Source organism: Taudactylus pleione, unplaced genomic scaffold, assembly GCF_031769625.1.
Source record: "Taudactylus pleione unplaced genomic scaffold, aTauple2 ptg000518l, whole genome shotgun sequence".
In the NCBI taxonomy this organism is placed as follows: Eukaryota; Metazoa; Chordata; class Amphibia; order Anura; family Myobatrachidae; genus Taudactylus; species Taudactylus pleione.
Window position 1 is genome coordinate 8,798,735 of NW_028284920.1, and position 26,673 is coordinate 8,825,407.

Genomic DNA, 26,673 nt, shown 5'->3' on the forward strand with positions numbered 1-26,673 from the left:
AAACAAACACACCCAAAGACGACGTTTAAGGTGTGCGGTTTCATGTTCATGATACAGTTATGTGCCTTACACATTATGACACACTAAGTAATGCCACTTATAACACATTATGCCACACCGGAATGCCCCAATAACACATTATGCCACATTGTAATACCACTTACAACACATTATGCCACACAGCAATGCACCTTCCACATGCCACACAGTAATGCCCTTATAATAAATTATGCCATGCCGTAATGCCTCTATTTCACATTATACCACATAACACATTATGCCACACAGTAATGCCCCTTATACATTATTCCCCTTATAACACATAATGCCACACAGTAATTCCCCTAATAGCACATTGTGCACACAGTAATGCCCATTACACTTTATGCCACACAATAATTCCCATTACATCCCACCCTGACAGATCTACTTCATCAACCATCCTCTCCGCTCCTGCCAGTCTGTCACCTCAGCTCAAGACAGGTTGCACAGTTTTTATGTCCATGTAGAACCAGATTATTGGGAACATAGTTTATAACCTATTAAATTAGTGCCCCTAATACAGTGCCCCCTGTAGCTGTGCTCCATATGCAATGCCCCCTGTAATAGTACCCATTATCCAGGGCCCCCTGTAGTTGTGCCCCTTAAAGTACTGCCCCCTGTAGCTGTGCCCATATGCAGTGCCCCCTGTAGCTGTGCCCCTTAAAGTATTGCCCCTGTAGTTGTGCCCCTTCAAGTAGTGTCCCTGTAGTTGTGCCCCCTGTAATTGTGCCCCTTATACAGTGCCCCCTGTAGTTGTGCCTCGTATGCAATGCCCCCTGTAATAGTGCCCCTTATGCAATACTCCATTATCCAGGGCCCCATGTAGCTGTGCCCCTGTAGTTGTGCCCCTTAAAGTATTGCCCCTGTAGTTGTGCCCCTTCAAGTAGTGCCCCTGTAGTTGTACCCATTCAAGTAGTGCCCCCTGTAATTGTGCCCCTTCAAGTAGTGGTCCCTGTAATTGTGCCCCTTCAAGTAGTGCCCCTGTAGCTGTGCCCCTTCATGTAGTGACCCTGTAGTTGTGCCCCTCAAGTAGTGCCCCCTGTAGTTGTGCCCCTTATACAGTGCCCCCTGTAGCTGTGTCCCTTAAAGTATTGCCCCTTGTAGTTGTGCCCCTTCAATTAGTGCCCCTTCAAGTAGTGCCTCGGTAGTTGTGCCGCTTCAAGTAGTGCCCACTGTCCCCTGTAGTTGTGCCCCTTCAAATAGGGCGCCCTGTAGTTGTTCCCCCCCTACTTATCTGACTCTGTGCAGGCTGCAGCTGTCATCCGGGCTGTCTCTCCTGACTCCTGCGCTGACTGGATCAATTGATCCAGCAGATGCGGCCGCTCAGGTTCCTCACTACCCGGGTGACGTAATGACGTCACCCGCGCAATTCATTACTGGGAACGCTAGCCTCTGAAGTGTTCAGAGTATTGGCATATATATAGACAGACAGACCGATAGACTCCACTTCTGAAAGCCCGCAATTTAGCAAATATGCCCTTAAGAGTTGACACTCATGGAATTTAGCTTAATTTCCCTTATTTTTCTAAGGGATAGACGGGTGTTACCCCTTAAGCTAAGTCCCATAAGTGCCCACTCTTCTTGTTTTTGTTCAGTGAACACCTCTATACAATCAATTAGATATGCACATAAAGTCCATTCGCACATGTAGTTCCACAAAATAAGGGATGGCAGCCAACCAGATGTAGTCACGCTGAGACCTGAAGTTATAATAAGATACAAAGGGTGCCTCCTAGGGCAATAAATCAGTGCAATCACCAGTGTGCTCAAAAAATAGTATAAAGTGGTCCTGTACTAAATAAAATACAAAGAAAAATACAGCTGATCTGATATATAAACGTAGTTCTAGGAAACAGCAATATTAATTCAAGTCTTCTTTTATTAGTCACTCAGAATAAATGACAAAAGGTACATAGTGTAACACCTTCAGGGCAATGCATATGCCAATAGCAATAAAATATGTTATATATAAATTTTTTAAATACAGTTTGCTCTTATCTGAATAAACCAGAAGAACTTGGTCAATTAGTCCAAGATCAGGCCCAGCGCGTTTTGTCTATGTCAGGCCCCGCAAGACTGCAGAATATAGTATATATATCCTGGGCTATGACAGGACTACAGAACTCACTGTATAATAGAGATGTGTGTTAAGGGGAAAGTGCTTAAAGGGTCAAGTTACATAAATCCAGCCCTGAGCAGCATCCATGGTCCACACATTTCAACTTGGGGCAATTGCTGTCACAGATCACACATTGCGGCCATTGTTCTCAACTTCTCATGTAACACAACCATTTTCACAGATTTTTACCTAAGCCTTATAGACATAGACGCCACTTATTATTTCCTCACCAGCTTTTCTCTATTACCATATTTGAATATTACAGTGTGCAGTGTTATAACTCCACATGTATCTTCTCTAAAAGTATGATAGTAGGAACTCTGGCCCAGTTGGGAGTGATTTTTACAAGAACATGTGGGTAGCTGTTATGTTACTGAACTGCATTCATCTTCATGATTAATTCATATACTCCCGCAGTGATAACCAGCACAATGGGGACTGTTATAATACTACATGGAGGGTAAAGGTGGCAGATGAGGTATTGAATTGATTCACTTAGAACTTATCACCATTCAGTCACTGCTGGGTCGGATATTGTTTATAGAAGTGGAGAAAGAGGTGAGGGGAGTGGAGGAGAGTCACCCATGGGCTGCCTCTCAAACCCAGCTACCCCTTGGCACAGCCTAAGAGTGCCCACTTTGAGGCCCATTTATCCCAATGTTTGTATGAATATGTCTGCTTCGTTTTATTTTCCCTCACTTTCTTTGTTTCACAGATGCCTTTGTGGGTGGTGTGATTGGTTTGATTTTAGCCTATGTGTGCTACCGGCAGCATTACCCGTCACTGACACACTCCTCCTGCCACCGTCCCTCTGTGTGCCTCTGTCAGAGCAGCGCCCAGAAGAAGGAGGAGCCAGCAGTCACAGACAACACTGAAGGCTTGATGCACGAGGGCATGACAGAGGGCCCTGTATGACCAGCAAGTGGTCTGAGCTGACTTATAGCCACACATAGCCTCATTTAAGAGGTTTCCTGCACTGTGTGTGTATGGCACCACACATTCTCTCTCTCTGTGACCAGCAGTACTGCAATAAATGCAGTGACAACTTCTCCAGCCGTTATGACATCCAGGAAGTCTAATGTCATCTGCTAACTTCACAATCTTCATAAGGAATCTAATACACTATTTCTGATGGTGCTGTCTCACTAATACGTGCTACGTTGACATCCATTCTCCTCTACCTACACATTACCATGAAGTTCCAGCATCCCAGTCTGTGATACCGTCTGTCTAGTCCTGTACCGTCCTGATAACAGACCATCACACAAGCCTTTGCTCTCTGTCATAGCACCGTGCAGGAACCTTCGCACTGCCTCGATATGTCCATGAATTGTCCAGTGCTGCCTCATCCTTGCTGAGAGGGGCCGGCATTCCTGTAACTTCATTGTGCACTTACTGTATGATGTTCCCTGTTGTGTTGCTGTGTAACACAGATTTTTCTAAGTCTCACAGTTCAGCACTTTTCAATTTCAGTGTGTCGCACTGATAAAAAGAACATGGTAGATGTGTTTCAGTGTCCATGCATGTAATATCTTTCGGTGTCCTGTAATTTGGATTTGAGCAGAAGATTGATATGATGCATGTGAAGCTGCCTCTCTCTTCTCAAATCCTGTGAGTGCAATGATTGGAATCATTGGAAAGGTGTTGTTGCATGATACATACAGCCAGGGTCTTTGTAGGTCATTGGTTTCAGTCTTGTGATAAGATGAGTAGCTATGCAGAAAGCATATGAGCCACTCTACTGCTCCATACAATCATTAGTTTAGTGGACCAGTCTCTTCTCACTGTGGCCTACTCAGTGATTCAGGTGATTCCAAAGATATTTGACGTTTGCTATCTATTTTATTTTTTAATGTGTACTCCATGCAAGGATTAAGTTATATAGTGGATGTGTACAATTAAGGGAAATGCAGGTTTCCTACTTACCACAAACCAGCGCTGGAGTAGGGTGCACTCTGTGCCGGCATGTCTAGGAACATGCAATGTCATGATGTCACATTGAGGGGGCTGTTGACACCAGTAAGAGGAGCACTGCCCGTAGCATCCTCTAAGGGGGTCTCTATAGGCAGCGTCACCGCTCGGACACTGGCCCTGTCCCAGACTGTCTGCTGTGGTGCATTCAGTGATTGAAAGAACTGAAGGCTGTGGTCATAACTGTCTGCGAGGTCTATCAAAGCTCAGTGAATTGTGAGTTTGTCTGTTATATTGCCCTGTGCAATAGAGCAGTAGTGTAGGAGAATACTTTCATTGTTGTGCCGCTCCATGTATTGAGAATGTGAAACAAGGGCGTATCTATAATGGGTGCAGGGTGTGCGGGGAACACGGGCCCCTGGGTCCAGGGGGGCCCTGGACCGCACACCCTGCACCCATAGTATTACTTACCTCTCCAGAGTCCACGTCGGCGCAGGGGTCCGGTGCTGTAAAAACGACTGGAAAATTGCCGCCGCCGCCATTTTCCCGTCAGTTTGCGCTTGCGCAGTACAGGAAAAAAGACCGCCGCTTCGTTTTTCCCGGTGACCTGCGCATACTCTGAAGACTCTGGACGCACTCTAATGTCCAGAGTCTATAACTCCGGCGCAGGCCCCACACAACTCTGTACGCTGACGGCCGCCGGACAGAGAGGAGGGGGCCCGTGCCGGAGACTGCACACGGGCCCCCTCCTCTCTAGAAACGCCCCTGATGTGAAGCCCATGATATACTGCATATCCATTTACAAACATAATACATCCTGACTATTCAAATCTGAAAGTATTTTCATAATGTTCTTCTGTAAGTGAAATAGTACATATAGCAGGGCCGCAGCATATTGCAGAGTAATATATTAATGGGCCTGATTCAGAGAAGTTTGATTTTCCCGTCGCTGCTGCTATATTCTACGCAAAGAATATGTGAAAATATGCTAATGGCACAGGCTCCGGAATTTGTATTGAGACACCCACAGGCGCCATCGTAGATGCCGAAGCCATGTTTTATGCATACAGGATTCAGGATTGCAGACAGTGACGCCCCCTAAAACTGCCGCGACGCACCTGCATTTTTGGCCTTTAACTGTCAGTCATTCTGAGAATATGAAGTCACTGCTTGCAGCTAAGGTAATGTAACTCAATGCGTGTGTCAGTCATTGCTCGACTGCGAAAACATTGGCGTAATGTACTTCTCTGAATCAGGCCCTTTGTTACTTATTACACACAGTAATATAAAAATGACAGTATACACTATAAGTATATTCTACAGGGCAAACTGTGCACTGCCACGCTATGGGAAGATTTTTAAATATTACTAAGAAGTGTGGGAATGAAGAAAAGGAAGGAGAAGCACTCGCAGTGGTGAGGTTGTGAAGAAATAAAAAGATTGGAAATATGATGAGAGTTATTTAGACTTTGGTTTTACTTTGGTAGAAGATAATCATGCAAAGCTTTCTATGTATTTTGTTTGGCTTAGGGCCCTATGAAAACATTGCTAAAACACTAATGCTGCCCATCCATTACATGATGCGGGGGCAACGGCACTATTACGACACCGTCGTCTCCCGCGGGGTGAACTGCATACACTGAACGTACAGACGTTCAGTGTATGTAAATCAATTATCCCCGAACATGGCAACCTGACGGCGGTCGTCAGGTTGATCGTCATGTTCGGGCTATGATTGATGTCAAACAACGATCAGCGGGCGCGCGCATCACGCGCCCGCTGATCGTTGCAGGCGATTACCAAGCGATGGAGCGATAACGACCGTCGTTATCGCTCCATCGCTAGGTTTAATCGCCTAGTGGATGGGCAGCATATGGGCTAAGGGGTTTGGGAACCACTGCTCCAGCCCTCTAGGCATTGGTACTGCATCGCTAATAGTGCCATTGGAAAAGATCTCTCCGCACCTAAGTAACCGAAATAGTCGCCATAACAAGCCCAGTCCCTCATACGGTGCTTTCGGCCCCACAAAGTCATCTTAGTTTACTACAGAATACTCTTGTGTAGAAGGTGGCGACTTTGCAGCCCACATGGGAACTATAAATATGGGACAGATGTTTATGTCACTCTATGATTGGGGATGTTGTCAAGTTGAGCTTAGTGATAAATTAGAGAGATTTATGACTTCTTGGCTAAAACAGAAAAACTTTTGCTTCCAACGCTATCATTATTACACTGCAAATCTATGTGTGCAGCAAATAAAACCAAGGGGATTGTGTCATGATTTGATCAAAGTATTTAAGCCTGCAGCCCAGCGTCAAGGGACCCCTTCTTTTTCTGCAGGTCCCTACACTAGAATATATATGCAGGTCCCTACACTAGAACACCCCTGTGCTATAGTCATTAATAGCTATCTTTACTACAGTATAACATTTATTTATATTGGATAAGTCTTCTGTGCAGAAAATGCCTCCGGCCCACACTTTGCTACACAAGTCTCTGATATTACCTAATCCTTCCTTGCTGTGCCGGCTCCTGTTCTGTCAGACCTGCAAATATCCCCATTGCCAGATAATGCTATCATCATTTAAACTGGTCATCCCACATCTCTGCCAGATATATCTTCAGAAGCCAGTAGAGAGATAGACAGATAGTTGGGGCAGTCCTCTGACACTGACGGGGTTAACACTGTTATATTGGATTATTAAATGGAAAGTACATATTCTAGCTCAAAACTGCGCTACGGGTTTGTCTGAAACCAGTCTCTTGTGTATTAGCAGATATTTCTTTGTACATAAACAATTGGGATACATGCAGGTGAAGATTGCTAGATTAAGTACCCAGGAGGAAACTGGTTTTGTGAGTGTAAATGAAGATGTCTAGATCAACTTTGCCCAGCAGTGTGCACCTACAGGTATGAATGTTTTATCCTGATTTTATCCAATGGCAAAACCGCAGCAAAAAAATAAAATCCTTGGTTTGTAAACACGAATTGCATCATCATGGCCAGTTCACCCAAGAAGTGGCAGCATTTATTATTTACCATGGGGTGTGTGCAGGGCTCTGTGGGCGGCTCCAACACTGCCCCAAGGTCCCTGCATCTTGCTAGCAGGGTGCTTGGAATGGCACCATGCAGCCAGTGTCACTGCTGCAGCGCCTTGCGGTCCTTACTGGCGCTGTCAGCCATATGGCGTCCTGCGCTGGGCCAGCAGTGATTACGCCCGCAGTCTCACTGCGAAGATATGCTAATGATTGCAATCACAATCCCATACGCAGTCTAACATGAGGACGCCCCCCTTACCTTACACACATCCGTAATGCTTAGCAAGATTGCGAAACCATCGATAACATCATGTACTATCGGAGCATCACGCACACTTGCACAAGATCTGACCTCACTCAAAAATTGCTAACCTCAATGCACCCAGTGGAAGCCCAAGCTGCGTATGGCATCGCAATGGATAATTTATACATGCCCCTGTAATGGCGTTCAAACGCACTGGCACGCCTGCGTTTTGCCAACCATTCCCGTCACCACGCCCAAATGGTACTTCCTGTCAGTCACTCTGCGATGGGTCTGCGTAGTCACTGTGGTCGCAGTCCCGATCGCAGTGGAGTGTTCGAGCACGCTCACTACGATGCATGCACACGCCAATTGACTGCATAATCGCAATAATGATCCTTTGTGCTGTCAGACAGGGATGTGCCTTTGCTGATAATGAGATATATGTGGAATTTGTTGCACATGAGAAAATCATGGCAAAATCCAACAAATCAAATTATGGAACTTGCCGTCTAACAGAGGTGCAGAGTTTCAGCGACATAATCTTCCAATTCGGCTTCTGCGTTGGAATTCTGGGCAATTCCATTCTGCACTGTAAGTGCATTTTACTATCCGTGAATAGAGCTGGAATGACGGTTAATTGGAATAAAGAAAAAATTTGCAGCCAATTGTGAAATGAAGTGACTATTTTGTGGAAGAATTTTGAATAGGGTGTCGCTCATCACTAATGTGCATGATAGCTGTTAATTTCAATTGTGGCTTCACAATTTTGGGGAATATCATTTAAACTCCAATATATAGCTGTATATACTGTATACTACATAGACTGTGATGCCCCAGTATAAACTGTCTGTCACAAAACTTGGACTTAAGCACTGTCATTACATTCCTATGGGCCATGGGCGCAGCCATTGTTGGTTCTGAACAGCTGAGCGCCAGTATCCAGTCACTACCTGTCTGCTGCGCTCACATGACCGTCTCCTCTTATCCCCTGCAAGAGCGCCGTACTGTATTTAAAGCTGCACCTGTCACTAGCACACAATACAATACTCCTCTGAGTGCTCACTCACCAGTGTGTATCTCTGGCTTGCCGATAATCTCTCTGCCTTTCCTGGGATTAGGCAGCCAGCTCGGCACAGCGGTGGGGGTAGAAGGGTGGTGTAACGCGATTTTGAGGGCAGGACGGGCGTGACCGTGCAATCGCGTCATCGTGGCCCCGCCCCTGCTACACAATGCGAAGTTTACCAGCATTGTGCAGCCAGGGGTGGGCCACGAATCGCGTCATAAGCTCCCCCTAACCAGCCACTTAAGCAGGGGGTGAGCAGACGCCAGCGGGGGGTATGCGAGAGATAGGCTGGTGGGTTGTGCTAGCCAGAGACTTACCCTTCTGGGGGGGCGGGAGTGACACCTGATTTTCGGGAGTCTCCCGACCATTTCGAGGGGGTAGGCAAGTATGGTGTATCTCCAGAACTCTGAACCACTGCCTGAACCCGTGCTCCTGTCAGCTAGACTCCAGCAAGCTACTGCTGCTGACTCTGCTTCAGTTGCCTTGCTACATTGCATTGTTATCTGTATCCAGTCTGTACCTTTAAGCCTGTGTTCAAGTTGCTGCCTCTCCTCTGGTCCCAGTGCGGATCAAGCTCTGGTTCCAGTTCGGATCAAGGTACTGTACGCCTTCTGTTGAAGCACCAATTCAAGTCCGGATCAAGCTGCGGTTCTCCTCCGGTCCTATTCCGGTTCAAGCTCCAGTTCCAGTCCAGATCTAATGACTGATCTCTTCCGATTCTATTCCGTTTCAAGCTCTGTTCCTAGGGCCTGATTCAGAGATGGAAGCTAATATGGTTGCAGCTGCGATTTTGCACGGAACGCAGCTGCGAAAATATGGTGATAGTTCCAAAGCTTACCTGTGCATAAGGACGCCCACCGCTGCCTTCTCATCTGCGTATGACGTAGCTTACCTGCGTAAATATCAGTAACATCACTGCACATCGAGCAGCCATCTTGGCCTTGCGGCAGGTCTGACCAGCCGCAAACACTGCTGCAGAAGGCTCTGATGCTATGTATGTAATCGCAGTGGCTAATTTATGCACGCCCATGTAACGGCGTTTAAATGGTAAGACACACCTGCGTTTTTCTGACCATCCTCCCGTTACCTCCCCCCGAAAGCTGACTACAGTACCTATCACTTTGCAAATGGGTTCTCTGTTCATCAAGTTACTGTTCATCTCTGATACCTTTCCGGTTTCATCTCCGGTCCCAATACGGATCAGCCTCTATGTCCCTTGCCTGTGTCTTACATTCCAGATCTAGTCCAGGTCAGCCTGTTTGCTACATCCTTGCTCTAGCCAGTGCAGTCATCTGAAGTATCCTGTTTATTCTAGAGACTATTATTCAAGTGCCAAGTCTTCTGAGTTCAACTCACCTCACCTGCTTATTGAGGGTTTAAGTGGAATATTCCTGTTAACACTTCGGACTGCATTACTGCGCAGTGAGGCCACTACCTATATCAGCATCACATCTCCCACCTGTCTCCAGGACTCTCTACTCTTCATACCATCGGTACTGCCATCAATGGTGGTAGTTGTCCTGAGAGTCCTCTGAGCATTAGGGTTCAGGCTGAGTTTCTGTTGGAGTGGTCAGTCCTGGGAACTGGCTACTGGATCTATATCCCTCTTTGAGGGTGTAGACTCCAGACACCCAGTTCTGGTAGTCAGTTTGTGCTATCCTCAGCAGATTCCAATAGAGCTATATTACTCACTGCTCTGTTTGCTGAGTTCTCAAATATTGGTCCCAGCTCCTATCCCCTAGGGGCCGAGTTCCCTTCAGTTGGTTCCAGGGGCAGTCTGAGAGCATTATAAAGATCTCTGACCACTTAGACGGCACTAGGCAACTTGCACACGGGTCCTCCCTATGAGTAAACAGCTAATCCAGCCACATTCCTGTGCCCCTTGTCTGCCCAGTCCATGGGTCCTCACCCGGATCTGATTATGCAAACTGTGACACTGTCTTTTGGAAAATGTACAATTTGGTTGAATTTTTATTTCTTGTTTCCATAATAAAACATAGCATTCCATCCTCTTCTACATGCAGAACTAATACTGCAAATATTATGAAACATAAGGCACTGAGTAATTCAGCGTGAGGCATATAAATTAACATAAACTACTATTACAGCAGATTTTTAATACATTAAATTGCAACATTTTAATTCATAGTAATAGAGAAGAATATGTCCTCTAATCATGTCAGACAGGAGACTTATGAATATCATGTGTCAAGAAGTACAAGCCAATATATATTAATTATTGACAGTTCCAGATGCATCCAATACCAGGAAACCCTGAATGCCATACATCCAAAGTGAAACACTAATATAATAAAGCAGCAATAAATCTAAAAAATCTAAAGTTACATGCAAAAGTATTGGCACCCAATGTCAAATATACCAAGCCTTGGAAAGTGATAAAGTACCAACCAATGAACTCATACATGTCACTTTACATGAAAACTTAAGCTATCAAGCTGTAGACACAGAGGCCAGTATTTGCAAATATACAATTGTTTTATATATACATTATATATATATATATATGTATGTATATATATATATATATATATATATATATATATGTATGTATATATATATCCTTTAGATTTTTTTTACTTACTTATGTTAGTTTAACTTTGTCATTGTTTTTATTTAAGTACGCTAGATGGAAAGTCAGTTAGTACCACTGGGGATGTTGAAGTACAGTAGCTAATATAGATTTTTTCCTCCAAGTGGTAATGGGACTGTATCTGCCTGCTTGCAAAAGCCTTTATATCCATACTTATTATGTACAAGCACATAAGAATCAGTACCCAAAATGACCTCTTAACTACTGCTGTTCAAAACGTAGCCTAGGATTTTTCCCTCTCACAGACTTCATTTACTCCTGTCCACAGCAGCGTGTCTTGTATAATGACCTATGTAACCTATGAATAACCCATTCAGGGCTGACATACTCTATGTGCGGCTCATTTTCCATTGCAGTCTAACGCTATTCTGCATGGAGAGGGTTACGCTCTTTACGGCGGATTCTTAGAATTGTATGCAGAGAGACAAAGAGAATAGATAGAAGCCATTACGGCTGCCATATGGTCCATAAGAGACCCTTGCAAGGAATTAAACATTTAGAGTCTGCTTTTTAATCTCACAGTGACTGCATCCAAGCACCACATGCAATGCATTCTGGGAAAATGTGCCATTAATTTCCAGAGTTCCCCCGAGCCTGGTTTATTTAATCTACCATTTGTAATAATTCATTTAACCTCTTCCTTTCAATAGGAAGCTGACAAATCATGTTAGCAAACAAGTGGATTAGAAACGAAGGCAAATTTTTCCATCCTTGATCTGCCAATACCACCCGTGTTTCACGCCTTTTACGCCTTTTCTGGCAGGTTGCGCCACTTTTGTCTGACAGACGTCTTGTCTGTTGATGGGCTTGGTTTAAAGTACGGATGTGCAGGATCGGTTCTACTCGGTTCCGTTCGGATTTTTTTACCGAATCTTATTGGGTATCAGCTGTCATGAGTTTTGGATAGCCAATAAGATTCGGTAAAAAAAAACGAACGGAACCGAGTAGAACCGAGCCTGCACATCCCTAGTTTAAAGTGTGTCCATCTGCTCACAATCAAAGTAGCTATTTCCTGGACTGAACCAATATTAGTAAAAATGCAGCTTATCAATTCACTAGGAACTATTGACGCACTTTTTGATGCACGTCTCACTGATGTCACTAGTTCATGGATAGGCAGAAGATTGGATCACCCCCCAGAATAGCTGTCTTCACTCTCTATATTCCACTTTAAAATAATATTCTACTGTCAAACCCCAATATTTAATTTAACAGAAAATAGACAAAGTTCATGTTTTAGTTACTCACTATTAGAATCAATGTCAAATATCAAAGCCAAAGACTTTTATGGGTTCAAATTATTTTAATTGACTGTATATTCAAACAAGAGCACAATATAGAATTTGAAGGCACAGTTATTCAGCAAATGTGTGCTTTTTGTCTACGTTTTATCATTGGACATTGTTATCTCACAAAGCTAATTGTTAAATAGAAATAAAGTCACAGAAAGTAAATCATATTACCAGACAAAGTTAAATGGGAGAATGAGTTTACTGAGAAAAGTTTTAAAGAACATTGGGCAGTTGTGTTTGCTAAACGGGGTTCCCCAAACATCCTAAATACATATTTGTTTTTTCTTTAGTTTCTAAGACTAATAAGGGGCCTATTTATTATCACATAATATTTACGGGATAACAGGAGTGTTCGGGGGTACCTGCAAATATTAAGGATCCCTAGGAGTGGCAGCTTCAGAGGTGGGGCAGCAGCAGAGTCCAAAATTCAAATAAGGGAGCCACACCAACTGCCCATCCAAACGCTGCCAAACATCACCGGCCGGAGCTCACTGGCAGTTGGTGTGGCTCCCCTATTTGAATTTTGGACTGCGCTGCAGCCCCACCTCTGGAGCATCCACTGATCCCTAGGATGTAACAAGGAAGGACTGCAGCAGATATATTCTGTTATCTGCAGTGGTCCCCCCATTTCTGACACCAGAGGCAGCCCCCAGAGAAACCAGATAGCATTAGGAGCTGTAGCCTATGGGCTACACATGACAAAATTACCGGGAGAGGGATCTGTAGGAACCCACCCCGGCAATGGCCACTGAACATGTGCTGTCAGCAGACCGCATATGTGCCGTAGTGAGCCAGGATCCCAATAGAGTAGTGCAATCATTTTACTTCTTACATATCACAGGGATCCCCTGTACCTGCCTGTGATTATTAATACATGGTGGCTGTATAGAATTTCTCATTGCCGCAAAAAAATTCTAATTATCGGGCCAAAGTCCTGATATCTTAATAAATGGGCCCCGAAATATTCCTTCACACACAAAAGAAATTATTAATATGAAGTTTTTACAAATCTGGACCTCCAATTGTATCTGAAATATGGAAACCCATAGATATAGTTAAGTGAAAGATTTCAGTTTAACTAAGAGCCTGTTAGGTAATTTAGTAGTGTCAAAGGTAATCTCAGGTGTCCATCTAGTTTGTGTTTAAAACCTTAAGGAACACATTGTGAAAATATGTTTTTTAAATTGGCACGACCAGGAAGGGTAACATGAAAGTCTGCATCCATTTCTAATCCTTGTCTTTTTACAATATAATCATACTTTCATTCTACCCTATATAATAAAGTAAACCGAGACGGGTGTAGGGAGAGGGACTGCTGGAGAGTATGGATTCTAAACATCTTATATATAAAATTCATTGGTCTGTTTGTTTATTTGTTTGTCTGCCTGTCCGGTTATGCATTCGGACACCCCTTCACCAATTGAGTTGAAACCAACGCAAGGTGGTTCAATTGGATCCTGGCCAGGTTTTAGAGGGGTTGGGTCCCAGTTAGACCTCCCGTTTGTGTATGCTGGAAAGAACTTTGAACCAGGGAGCCTGTTCTGAGCCTTCCACTGGATGGCTTTGGATGAAAACTTCACAGAGGGGTAGCAATTGGTCTGGGATGCCTTATGGAGTGGTTAATGTCCAGGTCGGACCTCAAGGCGGAGTGAGCTGGGCAAAACTATGACCCAGGGAGCCTTTTCTGGAGCCTCCACTGGATGGATTTGGACGACATCACATAATAATAAAACTCAATAATTTGGAGATTTAAACCAGTTCAGCTAGTAATACAATATAATCTAGTATTATTATGATTATTAAGTATGCATATTTTATGTACGATTGCCTGTAGAGCTGTTTCCAATTAGTTCTTTGTGAGACTGTCATTTAAAGTGGACCAATTTTGCAGTACTTATAAAGTTGGCAAACTTTTGGAATATGACTTTGAATACAAGTCATATTCCAAAATTTACCAGTAGTTATTACGCTATAGCAACCAATCAGACACTGCCTTTCATTGTCAATCTTACAGTAGAAAGATTAAAGCTTAAAATGTGTGATTCATGGCTGCAGAACAAAGTAGGGCTTGTGTGACAGAAATTCCCTGTTAAAGTGTGATTAGCAGGTCTTTTTATTTTATTGTTTTGTTCTATGTATCTGTTTTGTTAAAAATAGCAAAAAAACAGTAAAGATATTTCTTGATCCTATCATCATCATCATCTTCACAACTTATCGTTACACCAGTCTTTTGGCACCTGCAAATGATAACTTGAGATGTAGCCAAGACTACCTAGGCCAACGGCCTAAGCAAGCCCCTTTGGCGCCCCCACTTGGGAGAAGTATAACTACCCCTTCTGCTTCTCAGACTGAGATCACAGTTCTTGGCTGTGACAACATAACAAAGCTTCACACTCCCTGTATAAATCTAACATAAAGGAGCAGCAGCTTTACATGTGCAAAACTGCCTGCTGTTTCTCCGTCAGGTCAGCTTCCAATGTCCCATGGGCGGGTACCACAGAGGCATTATAAGCATTAGATTGATGTTCTTCTATCCACAGGCAATATTTAGGTGCCCCTAACCACAGGCGCCCCAGGCAACCACCTGGGTTTGAGACTCACTAGGCTGCGTCTCCAGAGGGTGTACACTTAAATGTGAATGCTCCACAGTAGTGAACTTGCATGAGAACACCCCTATCCACCTCTCCAGGTATAAGGGGTCACAAGTGCAAGTTACTTACAGGTCTAAATTTGGTCACATTTACCAGCACTTGTGCAGTGCGGCTAAATGCGTTTTCGTCTGCCGCCAGCATGCCCATCAATTTTTGCACATACGCAGTTGCACTAAAACAGCTTTTATGGACCTAGAAGCACTTTCCTCCTCCTGGGCCTGCCATCCTGGTATGAGATTAGCACTAAGAGTTTCCAATAGGAAGAAACCACTATAGTATTTGAACACTCCTCATTATGGGGTAGTCTATCTGCAGGGTCTGGGACCATCTCTTACACTGCCAGCACCAGTAAGTAGTGAATGCAGCCGAGACTGGGGCTCACTGGGGGTGGTGAGCTGTGGCAGATTGTACTGGGGGGTAAAATCCACCCTTGAAGTCAGGCCCTAATTAACAGAGTGATGGCAAAGTAAGCTGTTGACCACGGATAGTACAACATCAGTAGTAGAGTCTGACTCAAGAGTATAGGAGCTAGCTTTTTAAAATGATTGGGGGTGTTCACAGATCCTCACACCAATATGATTGACAAATGCCATCCATTGACATGGATAGTATCAGCACAAATATCGGGGGTGCTCAATCGAACAAAGAAAACATGATCATGTTTGTTTTTCTACCTGATTCTATCATTTCCTTCCTAAAGCTGCCTCTTAAAAGGATTTCAAAAAGAAAAGTGGTCTGAACACAAAAGGCTGGATATTTCACAAAGTACTGTAACTGTTACAATCAATGTAAGAAACTAATAGTCATGTAACTATCCCATGGGGAAACTCTATAACCTGCTTTCTACCAATCTTCTGGACAAAGAAGGAATCACACTGAGCTTTGTTTAATTATTGAGCATCTGGCTTTGTAGAGCAGGCAGCTGTCTCTGTGGGCAAGGAGTTCTCTGGAAGAGGACTAATTGTGTTTACCGCTTACTTTGTGTTGCCTGTCCTTGTTAATGATAATGAATGTATGCGAGGGAACTGTGTGGCATGTTGCACACATTGTTTGCATGTGTGTGTTCCAGTAAGTTTAGCCTGTACACATATTTACATAGATATCTTGTTTTGGCTGTCTGTGTTGTTTTATATTGTTTGACTTTCTTGTTAACTTGTTAAAGAAAAATTGTGTTTTATAATATATATTTTGTATACTTTGCAATAAAAAGCATTGACTGTACAGCCATTGCCGTATTCTTTTCAATGTTTCCTGTTTCCACATTTCAGCTTTGTAAATATGAAGAGCTACTGTTGTGCCAAGTCGGATGGAATTTGCATGTAAATCACAATCCCTAACTGCATCTTGAAGGAATCTACATTTCATTAAGCTTGCAGATGTGGCCGTCTTGGTAAGGGTAGCACATGTGCCATCTTTAAATTGTATGTGTGCCAGGTATAAACCAGTAAATGACAATGGTAGTAGTAAATGCAAAAAATACAGTACACATTTAATACACTATACTGTATGTATATACAGTCAGGTGCATAAATATTGGGACATTAACAGAATTTTCATATTTTGGCCTCTATTCACCACCACAATGGCTTTGAAATGAAACAAACAAAATGTGCTTTAACTGCAGACTTTCAGATTTAATTTGAGGGTAATTACATCCAAATCAGGTGAACGGTGTTGGAATTACAACGGTTTCTATATGTGCCTCCCACTTTTTAAGGGGCCAAAAATAATGGGACTGTCAACTCAAAAGCTATTTCATGGACAGGTGTGGGCTATTCCCTCGTTATTTCATTATCAATTAAGCAGGTAAAAGGTCTGGAGTTGATTCTAGGTGTGACATTTGCATTTGGAATCAGTTGTTGTCGACTCTCAATATGAGATCCAAAGAGCTGTCACTATCAGTGAAGCAAGCCATCATTAGGCTGAAAAATTAAAAACAAACCCATCAGAGAGATAGCAAAAACATTAGGTGTGGCCAAATCAACTCTTTGGAACATTCTTAAAAAGAAAGAACGCACCGGACAGCTCAGCAACACCAAAGGACCCGGAAGACCATGGAAAAGAACTGTGGTGGATGACAGAAGAATTATTTCCCTGGTGAAGAAAAACCCCTTCACAACAGTTGGCCAAATCAAGAACACTCTCCAGGAGGTAGGTGTATATGTGTCAAAGTCAACAATCAAGAGAAGACTTCACAAGAGTGAATATAGAGGGTTCACCACAAGATGTAAACCATTGGCGAGCCTCAAAAACAGGAAGACCAGATTAGAGTTTGCCAAACAACATCTAAAAAAGCCATTACAGTTCTGGAACAACATCCTATGGACAGATGAGACAAAGATCAACTTGTACCAGAGTGATGGGAAGAGAAGAGTATGGAGAAGGAAAGCAACTGCTCATTATCCAAAACATACCACCTCATCAGTGAAGCATGGTGGTGGTAGTGTCATGGCCTGGGCATGTATGGCTACCAATGGAACTGGTTCCCTTGTATTTATTGATGATGTGACTGCTGACAAAAGGAGCAGAATGAATTCTGAAGTGTTTCAGGCAATATTATATGCTCATATTCAGTCAAATGCTTCAGAACTCATTGGACGGCGCTTCACAGTGCAGATGGACAATGACCCGAAGCATAATGCAAAAGCAACCAAAGAGTTTTTTAAGGCTAAAAAGTGGAATGTTATGCAATGGCCAAGTCAATCCCCTGACCTGAATCCGATTGAGCATGCATTTCACTTGATGAAGACAAAACTGAAGGGAAAATGCCCCAAGAACAAGCAGGAACTGACAACATTTGCAGTAGAGGCAGGGCCATCTCTTCCATTGGGCTTGTTGGGCAGTTGCCCAAGGGCCCAAAGCTGGTAGGGGCCCGCCAACCCACCCCCCTGCAGCCACGGGCAGTTGGTAAATTTGTGATGTTTTTATAAGCCAGCCGCCGGTGCACAGTATTCTGATCTAACCTCCCCCACCCCATCCCTCCCACGGTGATGAGTACTCGCTTCAGTCCCAGTTTCACTTCATCCGCTTCAGACGAGTCAGACCAGTCAGACAGAGTCTCTCTGCATGTGTGGGCAGTCTGATGGGCATGCAGTAGGGTTTAATTTTATTAACCGTTTACATTTTTTCCCCGTGAATGGGTGGGTAGGGGCCCCAGTGCATTGCTTTGCCCATGGCCCATACTGCTGTTAAGACAACCCTGAGTAGAGGCCTGGCAGAGCATCACCAGGGATGAAACCCAGCATCTGGCGATGTCTATGCTTTCCAGACTTCAGGCTATAATTGCCTGCAAAGGATTTGCAACAAAGTATTAAAAAGTGAAAGTTAGATTTAGGATTGTTTAGTTTGTCCCATTACTTTTGGCCCCTTAAAAAGTGGGAGGCACATATACAAACCGTTGTAATTCCTACACCGTGACACCTGATTTGGATGTAATTACTCTCAAATTAAATATGAAAGTCTGCAGTTAAAGCACATCTTGTTTGTTTCATTTCAAAGCCATTGTGGTGGTGAATAGAGGCCAAAATATGAAAATTCTGTCAATGTCCCAATATTTATGCACCTGACTGTATATTATATATGATGATGCGCTTTGCTGTGAATCATGTCATTGTAGCCCTGACTCCGACTGCAAACTGCACAAATTGCTGCAGCGGAATGGGACTATGAAGGTGCAGAACATGGCACCATGCCTACCGGAATTGCCTCCATGACTTTACACAAAGGTGACAAATATTTACAATAGTATTAGCTTAAGTAAAAGGTATTCTGACGGATTCAGCCAATGAGAAGTAGCCATCGATCATCATCATGAGTTTTCACCAAGGGACGAGCACTTGCAAGTAATGTGTTTCAAAACAGACGCATATATGTCAGTCTGTCTTGTGGTTAGCATGGAATGTATTTTGCATGAACACACTTATATTCTACTTTGGCCATGTTTACACGACCCCTCAACACCATCAGGTCCCTCTTAACCTGGTTTTGCCTTTAAATTAATTGGCCCTTTAAATCTAATATTCAATAATTGCTCCAGCTCTGTCATAGGGCCTGATTCAGAGCCCGACGCTCTGACAGAGCGCTCGCTCTGAATCAGGGCCGGCCTTCTGGTTTTGTAGAGCGGCCTCCTGGCCGCTCGCTTAGCTGTGGGTGACCACCCACAGCTATAGCGAGCGGCCAGGAAGATGGTCGCGATGGTCAAGACCATCGCGACCATCGGGCTTGCAACGAGACCCTTGTAGTAGGGTCTCGTTGCTGCAAGCCCTAGAGTGCTTTCGGCTCTAACAGAGCCGAAAGCACTCCCACTGACATCACTAGTGATGTCAGTGGGGCCGGCCCCAGGCGGTAGGCGTTCCCGTGGGAACGCCTCCGTCTAGACAGCCACGCCCCCGGCCCGCCCACCAAAGGAGGCATGCTGTCACTCAACATCGACAGCACGCCCCTTTTGGTATGAGACCCGGAGCGACGGCTTGCCCGTCGCTATCCGGGTCTCACGCATGCGCACAACGGAGCCGGCTCCGTCGTGCGCATGCACACTGGGCCACCATCGACCCACTTGCGAGCGCTTAGTGCTCACGAGCGGGTTTGAATCAGGCCCATAGTGCGGGCTAGACCACATTTGGTCCAATAACTCAATATATACAAAATAAAAGTTAACTTATTATAAAATGTTTAAATATGTAGCTTTCCATAAGCAGTAGGATAATTATTAGCACTATGACCTCAATGTCTCAAAGAACACATTTTTTTATCTGTTACTTTCATTCTCTTTTTCTCTACTTTTCTTTTCTAAATATCACTATCCTCTATTCCAAACTGTTAGCTTCCTCCCCTGTTAGATTCTCACTCCTCAATTGTCAGCATCTTCTTCTGTTAGATTCTGACTCCTCAACTAATAACACCTTCCTCTCCTGTAAGAGTGTCACTCCTCAACTGTCATCTTCTCCTTTGTTAAGGTGGGTACACATTAGACGATATGTCACCCGATCCAGCGGATCGGGACAACATTGTCCACATCGGCAGGGCGTCCATCAGGGTCGTTCCGTTGGCCTGCGTGTATGGCCGATGGAACGGCCAAACTACCGATGCCAGCCAGGTAAATGAAGGTGGTACACAACATGTCGGGTGTCGGATCGTGTACCGGCCGTCTGTTATGTTGGCCTATCAGGCTTTACATTGCTGGGTATACACATCGTCGAGTGTGTACTCAGCTTTAGATCTCACGCCTCAACTATTAGCTTATTCTCCTGTTAGATCCTCACTTCATAACTGTCTTTCTCCTTAGATTCTCACTCCTCAACTATCAGCTTCCTTTCCTATTAGAGCATCACTCATCAACTGGCTCATTCCTTTCTTTTTTTTTGTCTGACTATCACTCATTTTACTGTGTCCTAGTTTACTGTATCATAATAGCTCCTGTCTATTCAGCTTTTATTTTGTTTTTCTTCTTTTGAAGTACCTAACACCGATACCAATGCAAAAACAAACGTCTCACCAAGACTACAGTGTCCTATATAGGATAAAACTGCTTATTCTATGTACAGTATACAGACCTGTTATATATCTTTCAATATAACCACATTGAGGAACAAAATAATAAAATGCAGTTGAATGTACTAACATTATTTTATACATCACTACACTGTGTTGTTGGGCACCCTGCTCCTGCCACCGTCAAACCCCCAAAGCAATCTGCCTACATGTTTAGTGTTAAGATGGGCACACACCTAACAGATATATCTGCAGATCAAGTGATCCGCAGATGATGGTTGCTCATACACACTAAACAACCATCATCTGTCATCTGGCCGTGGGTCCCGCCGAGACCCCCTCCCCACGGCCTCCAAGGCAAGTGTACAGGCGGTCGGCTGATCACCCGTATACACAGCATGATGGACAGATATATCTGCCATTGGCTGTGCAGCACAGCCAATGTGATATGTCTGTGAACCAACAGCAGCCGGAGTGTGTGGTCGTCGCCAAGAGAAATCATTGTTCCTTTCATCGTCAAGTCATCAAATAACAGCTGTTAGTTTATAGTAGGTCTCCTAAATCTGGCCAAATTATCCAGCAATCTTGACAAACAACTGTATCGCAATATGCATGATAGCTTAAGATAGAACAAGAAACCTTGATATACAAACTGAATTTTGCAACTTTACATTATTCTTGGAACCGAAAGGTATAATGATGCCGTGTATGTAACATGCTTTGGTATTAATATCTTTTTTAGCAAACTGAAGTCCCACTGCTGTCATTGTGTCAATAATATGGTGCCATTTGTCCAATCTAAGCCAAAATCAAATCCAATTTAAAGAATGTAGTGTTAAAGTGTTAAGTAAATTCTGCACCTTGGCAAAACCATGTTACACTGCATGGAGAGATTTAGATTTGGGAGGAGGGGGGGGTGCACCCTAGGTCTACTCTAAACCACAGTGTAAAAATATGTATCAATGTATCGTAACTAGGGGTGTGCACCGGCCACTTTTCGTGTTTTGTGTTTTGGTTTTGGATCTGGATCTTTCTTCTGTTTTGGATCTGGATTGGTTTTGCCAAAACCACCCTTCCGTGTTTTGGGTTCTGGGTTTTGTGTTTTGGATCTGTATTTTTTTTTTAAAAAAGCATAAAAACAGCTAAAATCACAGAATTTGTAGGTTTTTCTGCTCCTATGCTATTATTAACCTCAATAACCTTAATTTCCACTCATTTCCAGTCTATTCTGAACACCTCACACCTCACAATAGTGTTTTTATGTCCAAAAGGTTGCACCGAGGTAGCTGGATGACTATGCTAAGCGACACGAGTGGGCTGCACAAACACGTGACCCATCTAGGCGTGAAACTGCAGTGGCAGACAGGATGGCAGTTTGAAAAACTAGGCCCCAAACTGTACATAATGCAAAGAAAAAAAAGAGGTGCAAGATGGAATTGTCCTTGGGCCCTCCCACCCACCCTTATGTTGTATAAACAGGACATGCACACTTTAACAAACCAATCATTTCAGCGCCAGGGTCTGCCACACAACTGTGGCTGAAATGATTGGTTCGTTTGGGCCCCCACAAAACAAGCTGGCAATTAATCTGTCCCTGCACAAACTGGCTCTACGGAGGCAAGATGTCATCCTCATCCTCCTCATCCACCGATTCCTCACCCTCTTCAGTGTGTACATCCTCATCCTCACAGAGTATTAATTCGTCCCCGCTGGAACCACAGGTCCCTCTGTACGTTCTGGAGGCTGGTCTCCCTGGAAGAGTTGATAATTCATTTTATGAACATCATCTTCTCCACATTTTGTGGAAGCAACCTCCTACGCCTTTCGCTGACAAGGTTCCCGGCTGCACTAAACACTCTTTCGGAGTACACACTGGAGGGAGGGCAACTCAGGTAAAATAGAGCCAGTTTGTACAGGGACCTCCAAATTGCTTCTTTTTCCTGCCAGTACAGGTATGGACTGTCTGACATACCTACTTGGATGCTGTCACCGATGTAATCCTTTAACAGACAGACGCACGCTTGTCGCTGCTGCTTTGAGGATGCAAGTGCGGCTACAGCCCACACAATTCACAAAGACAGAAAAAAAAAAAAGAATATTTTTATTGTTTGTGGAGCGCACTTTGAGGGTTACACCACCCTTTAACAGACAGACGCACGCTTGTCGCTGCTGCTTTAAGGATGCAGGTGCGGCTACAGCCCACACATTTCACAAAGACAGAAAAAAAAAGAACAATATTTTAATTGTTTGTGTAGCACACTTTGAGGGTGTCACCACCCTTTAACAGACAGACGCACGCTTGTCGCTGCTGCTTTAAGGATGCAGGTGCGGCTACAGCCCACACAATTCACAAAGACAGAAAAAAGAAGAAGAATATTTTTATTGTTTGTGTAGCACACTTTGAGGGTGTCACCACCCTTTAACAGACAGACGCACGCTTGTCGCTGCTGCTTTGAGGATGCAAGTGCGGCTACATCGCACACAAGTCACAAACACATTAAAAAAATAGTTTTTTATTTTTTGGAGCACTTTGAGAGTTACACCACCCTTTAACAGACAGTCGCACGCTTGTCGCTGCTGCTTTGAGGATGCAAGTGCGGCTACAGCCCACACAATTCACAAAGACAGAAAAAAAAAGAACAATATTTTTATTGTTTGTGTAGCACACTTTGAGGGTGTCACCACCCTTTAACAAACAGACGCACGCTTGTCGCTGCTGCTTTAAGGATGCAGGTGCGGCTACAGCCCACACATTTCACAAAGACAGAAAAAAAAAGAACAATATTTTTATTGTTTGTGTAGCACACTTTGAGGGTGTCACCACCCTTTAACAGACAGACGCACGCTTGTCGCTGCTGCTTTGAGGACAGTATCATATGCAGTGACAGTAGACTTGTCAGAAATTGTTGGCACGTCCTTCAGTCCGGACCAGATGTCCAAACCAGCCCTTGACTTATGACAAAGGCGCACGCTTGGCACTGCTACTATGTTGATGCACGTGCGGCTACATCGCACACAAGTCACAAACACATTAAAAAAATAGTTTTTTATTTTTTGGAGCACTTTGAGGGTTACACCACCCTTTAACAGACAGACGCACGCTTGTCGCTGCTGCTTTGAGGATGCAAGTGCGGCTACAGCCCACACAATTCACAAAGACAGGAAAAAAAAGAACAATATTTTTATTGTTTGTGTAGCACACTTTGAGGGTGTCACCACCCTTTAACAGACAGACGCACGTTTGTCGCTGCTGCTTTGAGGATGCAAGTGCGGCTACAGCCCACACAATTCACAAAGACAGAAAAAAAAAGAACAATATTTTTATTGTTTGTGTAGCACACTTTGAGGGTGTCACCACCCTTTAACAGACAGACGCACGCTTGTCGCTGCTGCTTTAAGGATGCAGGTGCGGCTACAGCCCACACATTTCACAAAGACAGAAAAAAAAAGAACAATATTTTAATTGTTTGTGTAGCACACTTTGAGGGTGTCACCACCCTTTAACAGACAGACGCACGCTTGTAGCTGCTGCTTTAAGGATGCAGGTGCGGCTACAGCCCACACATTTCACAAAGACCGGAAAAAAAAGAACAATATTTTTATTGTTTGTGTTGCACACTTTGAGGGTGTCACCACCCTTTAACAGACAGACGCATGCTTGTCGCTGCTGCTTTGAGGATGCAGGTGGAATCTAGACGGGATTTGGAACCGGGGACACACTACCTCCATCAATTGTCTAAATCCCACTGCACTAATGGCGGATACCGGACGCACGTCTAACACCAACATAGCAGTCAAGGCCTCAGTTATACGTTTTGCTTCAGGATGACTGCTGTCGTACTTCATCCTCATCCTGGACTGTTGGAGGGTCAATTGTTTAGTAAAAGTAGTGATGTTCCTACTTCCTCTCTGGGATGATGAACAACTCCCAGCAGCAGCAATAGCACTAGGAGGAAGTGGTTCTTGATCTTTCCCTATTTTATTTTTATCGGAGAAAGTTTGGTCCTTCATTTATTTTATATTGATATATACGTGCGGCTAAAGCGCACACAAACACAGAAAATATTTTTTTATTTTTGCTGGAGAGTAGTGCACTTTGTGGGTTACACCACCCTTTAAGAAATGAGCCAGCCGGCTCTTTACTTATGGGACACAGGCGCACGCTTGGCGCTGCTCCTTTGTTGATGCACGTGCAGCCACAGTGCACACAAGTCACAAACACAGAAAATATTTTTTTTTTTGGTTTGGAGTGTACTTTGGGGGTTACAGCACCCTTTAACGGTCAAGCCAGCCGGCCCTTTACTTATGACACAGGCGCATGCTTGGCACTACTTTGTTGATGCACGTGCGGCTACTGCACACACAATTCACAAACACAGAAAATAATTATTTTTTTGGTTTGGACTGGAGTGTACTTTGGGGGTTACAGCACCCTTTAACGGTCAAGCCAGCCGGCCCTTTACTTATGACACAGGCGCACTCTTGGCACTACTTTGTTGATGCACGTGCGGCTACTGCGCACACAATTCACAGACACAGAAAATAATTTTTTTTTTGGTTTGGACTGGAGTGTACTTTGGGGGTTACAGCACCCTTTAACGGTCAAGCCAGCCGGCCCTTTACTTATGACACAGGCGCACGCTTGGCACTACTTTGTTGATGCACGTGCGGCTACTGCGCACACAATTCACAAACACAGAAAATAATTTTTTTTTTGGTTTGGACTGGAGTGTACTTTGGGGGTTACAGCACCCTTTAACAGTCAAGCCAGCCGGCCCTTTACTTATGACACAGGCGCACGCTTGGCACTACTTTGTTGATGCACGTGCGGCTACTGCGCACACAATTCACAAACACAGAAAATATTTTTTTTTTTGGTTTGGACTGGAGTGTACTTTGGGGGTTACAGCACCCTTTAACGGTCAAGCCAGCCGGCCCTTTACTTATGACACAGGCGCACGCTTGGCACTACTTTGTTGATGCACATGCGGCTACTGCGCACACAATTCACAAACACACAAAAAATATTATTTTTTTAGCACTTGGGGGGAGCACCCCTGATGGACAGAGCACCCCCTGGACAACACTACAGCACCCCTTTAGGACTGGGACACTGCACAGGACTTTTGAGTGGACACAGCCCCTATGGAGAACTGACTGCACAACACAGTCCAGCCAGCCCCTATGGACTTTGAAGTAGTGGACACAGCCCCTATTAACAACAGCAGCACAGCACAACACAGCCAGCCCCTATGGACTTTGAAGTAGTGGACAACAGCAGCACAGCGCAGCACAGCACAGCACAACACTACTCTGCACTACACTACACTACACTACACAGCCCAGCCAGCCCTAACTCCCACCCTCCCTCTTCACTGTCCACAGCCGAGAGAGAAAATGGCGCCGACGCGGGTACCTTATATAGGTTCCAAAACCCGCGAGACTCGGAAGGCGGGATGATGACGTTTTGCCTCGATTTCAGATCCGAGTCAGGCGGGAAACATTGAGCCTGACTCGGATCTGCCTCGGATCGGGGGGGCTCGGGGGGGTTCGGATTTCAGAAATCCGAACCCGCTCACCCCTAATCGTAACATTTATCAATTTTATGATGGGCGATATTTGTTTTTGTTTTTTCTCGGTCTGGCAGATTAAATCATTCAGCACATATTTTTAATAATGTACTATAACTGTAAAAACTGCGCTTAACACTGGAAGTGTGTTCTATATTTGCACCTCATTTATATCAGGTTAAACCAATTACACTGCTTATGATTTTATTTACACTCAAAATTAATAGAATGGGACTCCTATTTGCCTTATTTTAACTTTTTCTTAGAAGTTTTGAAATTTAGCTTCTTTTGCAGGAAGTTGATGACAATTCTATTTTACATCTAATGTTGTTTGCACATCTCTTTTGATGCCAGCTGTATTTTACTAAAATGATTTTTAATTTTTGTAACAGATCCAGTATACCTGTTTTGCTTTGACTGGGTCCTCAAAGAAATTCCAAAGCAAATTACTAAATATAAAATGTTAATGCATTTCTGGACGAAGGTGTTTACATAAGAGTTTTTCTTGTAGACCTTGGTAACAGATATTTACTTTAATATAGTGGCACTAGGGTATTGTACAGTATATAAAGTAAGGCCACCATATTGTTTGGACATAGCAAAGAGCTTAATTTACTTATCATCTATGCCCGCCCAACCAA

At 44.0% G+C, this 26,673-nt stretch overlaps 1 protein-coding gene across 1 annotated transcript in view; it reads left to right on the top strand.

The window, feature by feature from the left end:
• Positions 1–3,500, top strand: part of PLPP4 (phospholipid phosphatase 4) — a 173,383-nt gene extending 169,883 nt beyond the window's left edge. Inside the window, exon 7 of the mRNA XM_088450417.1 lies at positions 2,877–3,500. Within this exon, the coding sequence (XP_088306543.1) occupies positions 2,877–3,076 (200 nt within the window). The 3' untranslated portion in view covers positions 3,077–3,500. The remainder of the gene's footprint in view (positions 1–2,876) is intronic.
• The last annotated feature ends 23,173 nt before the right edge of the window (positions 3,501–26,673 follow it).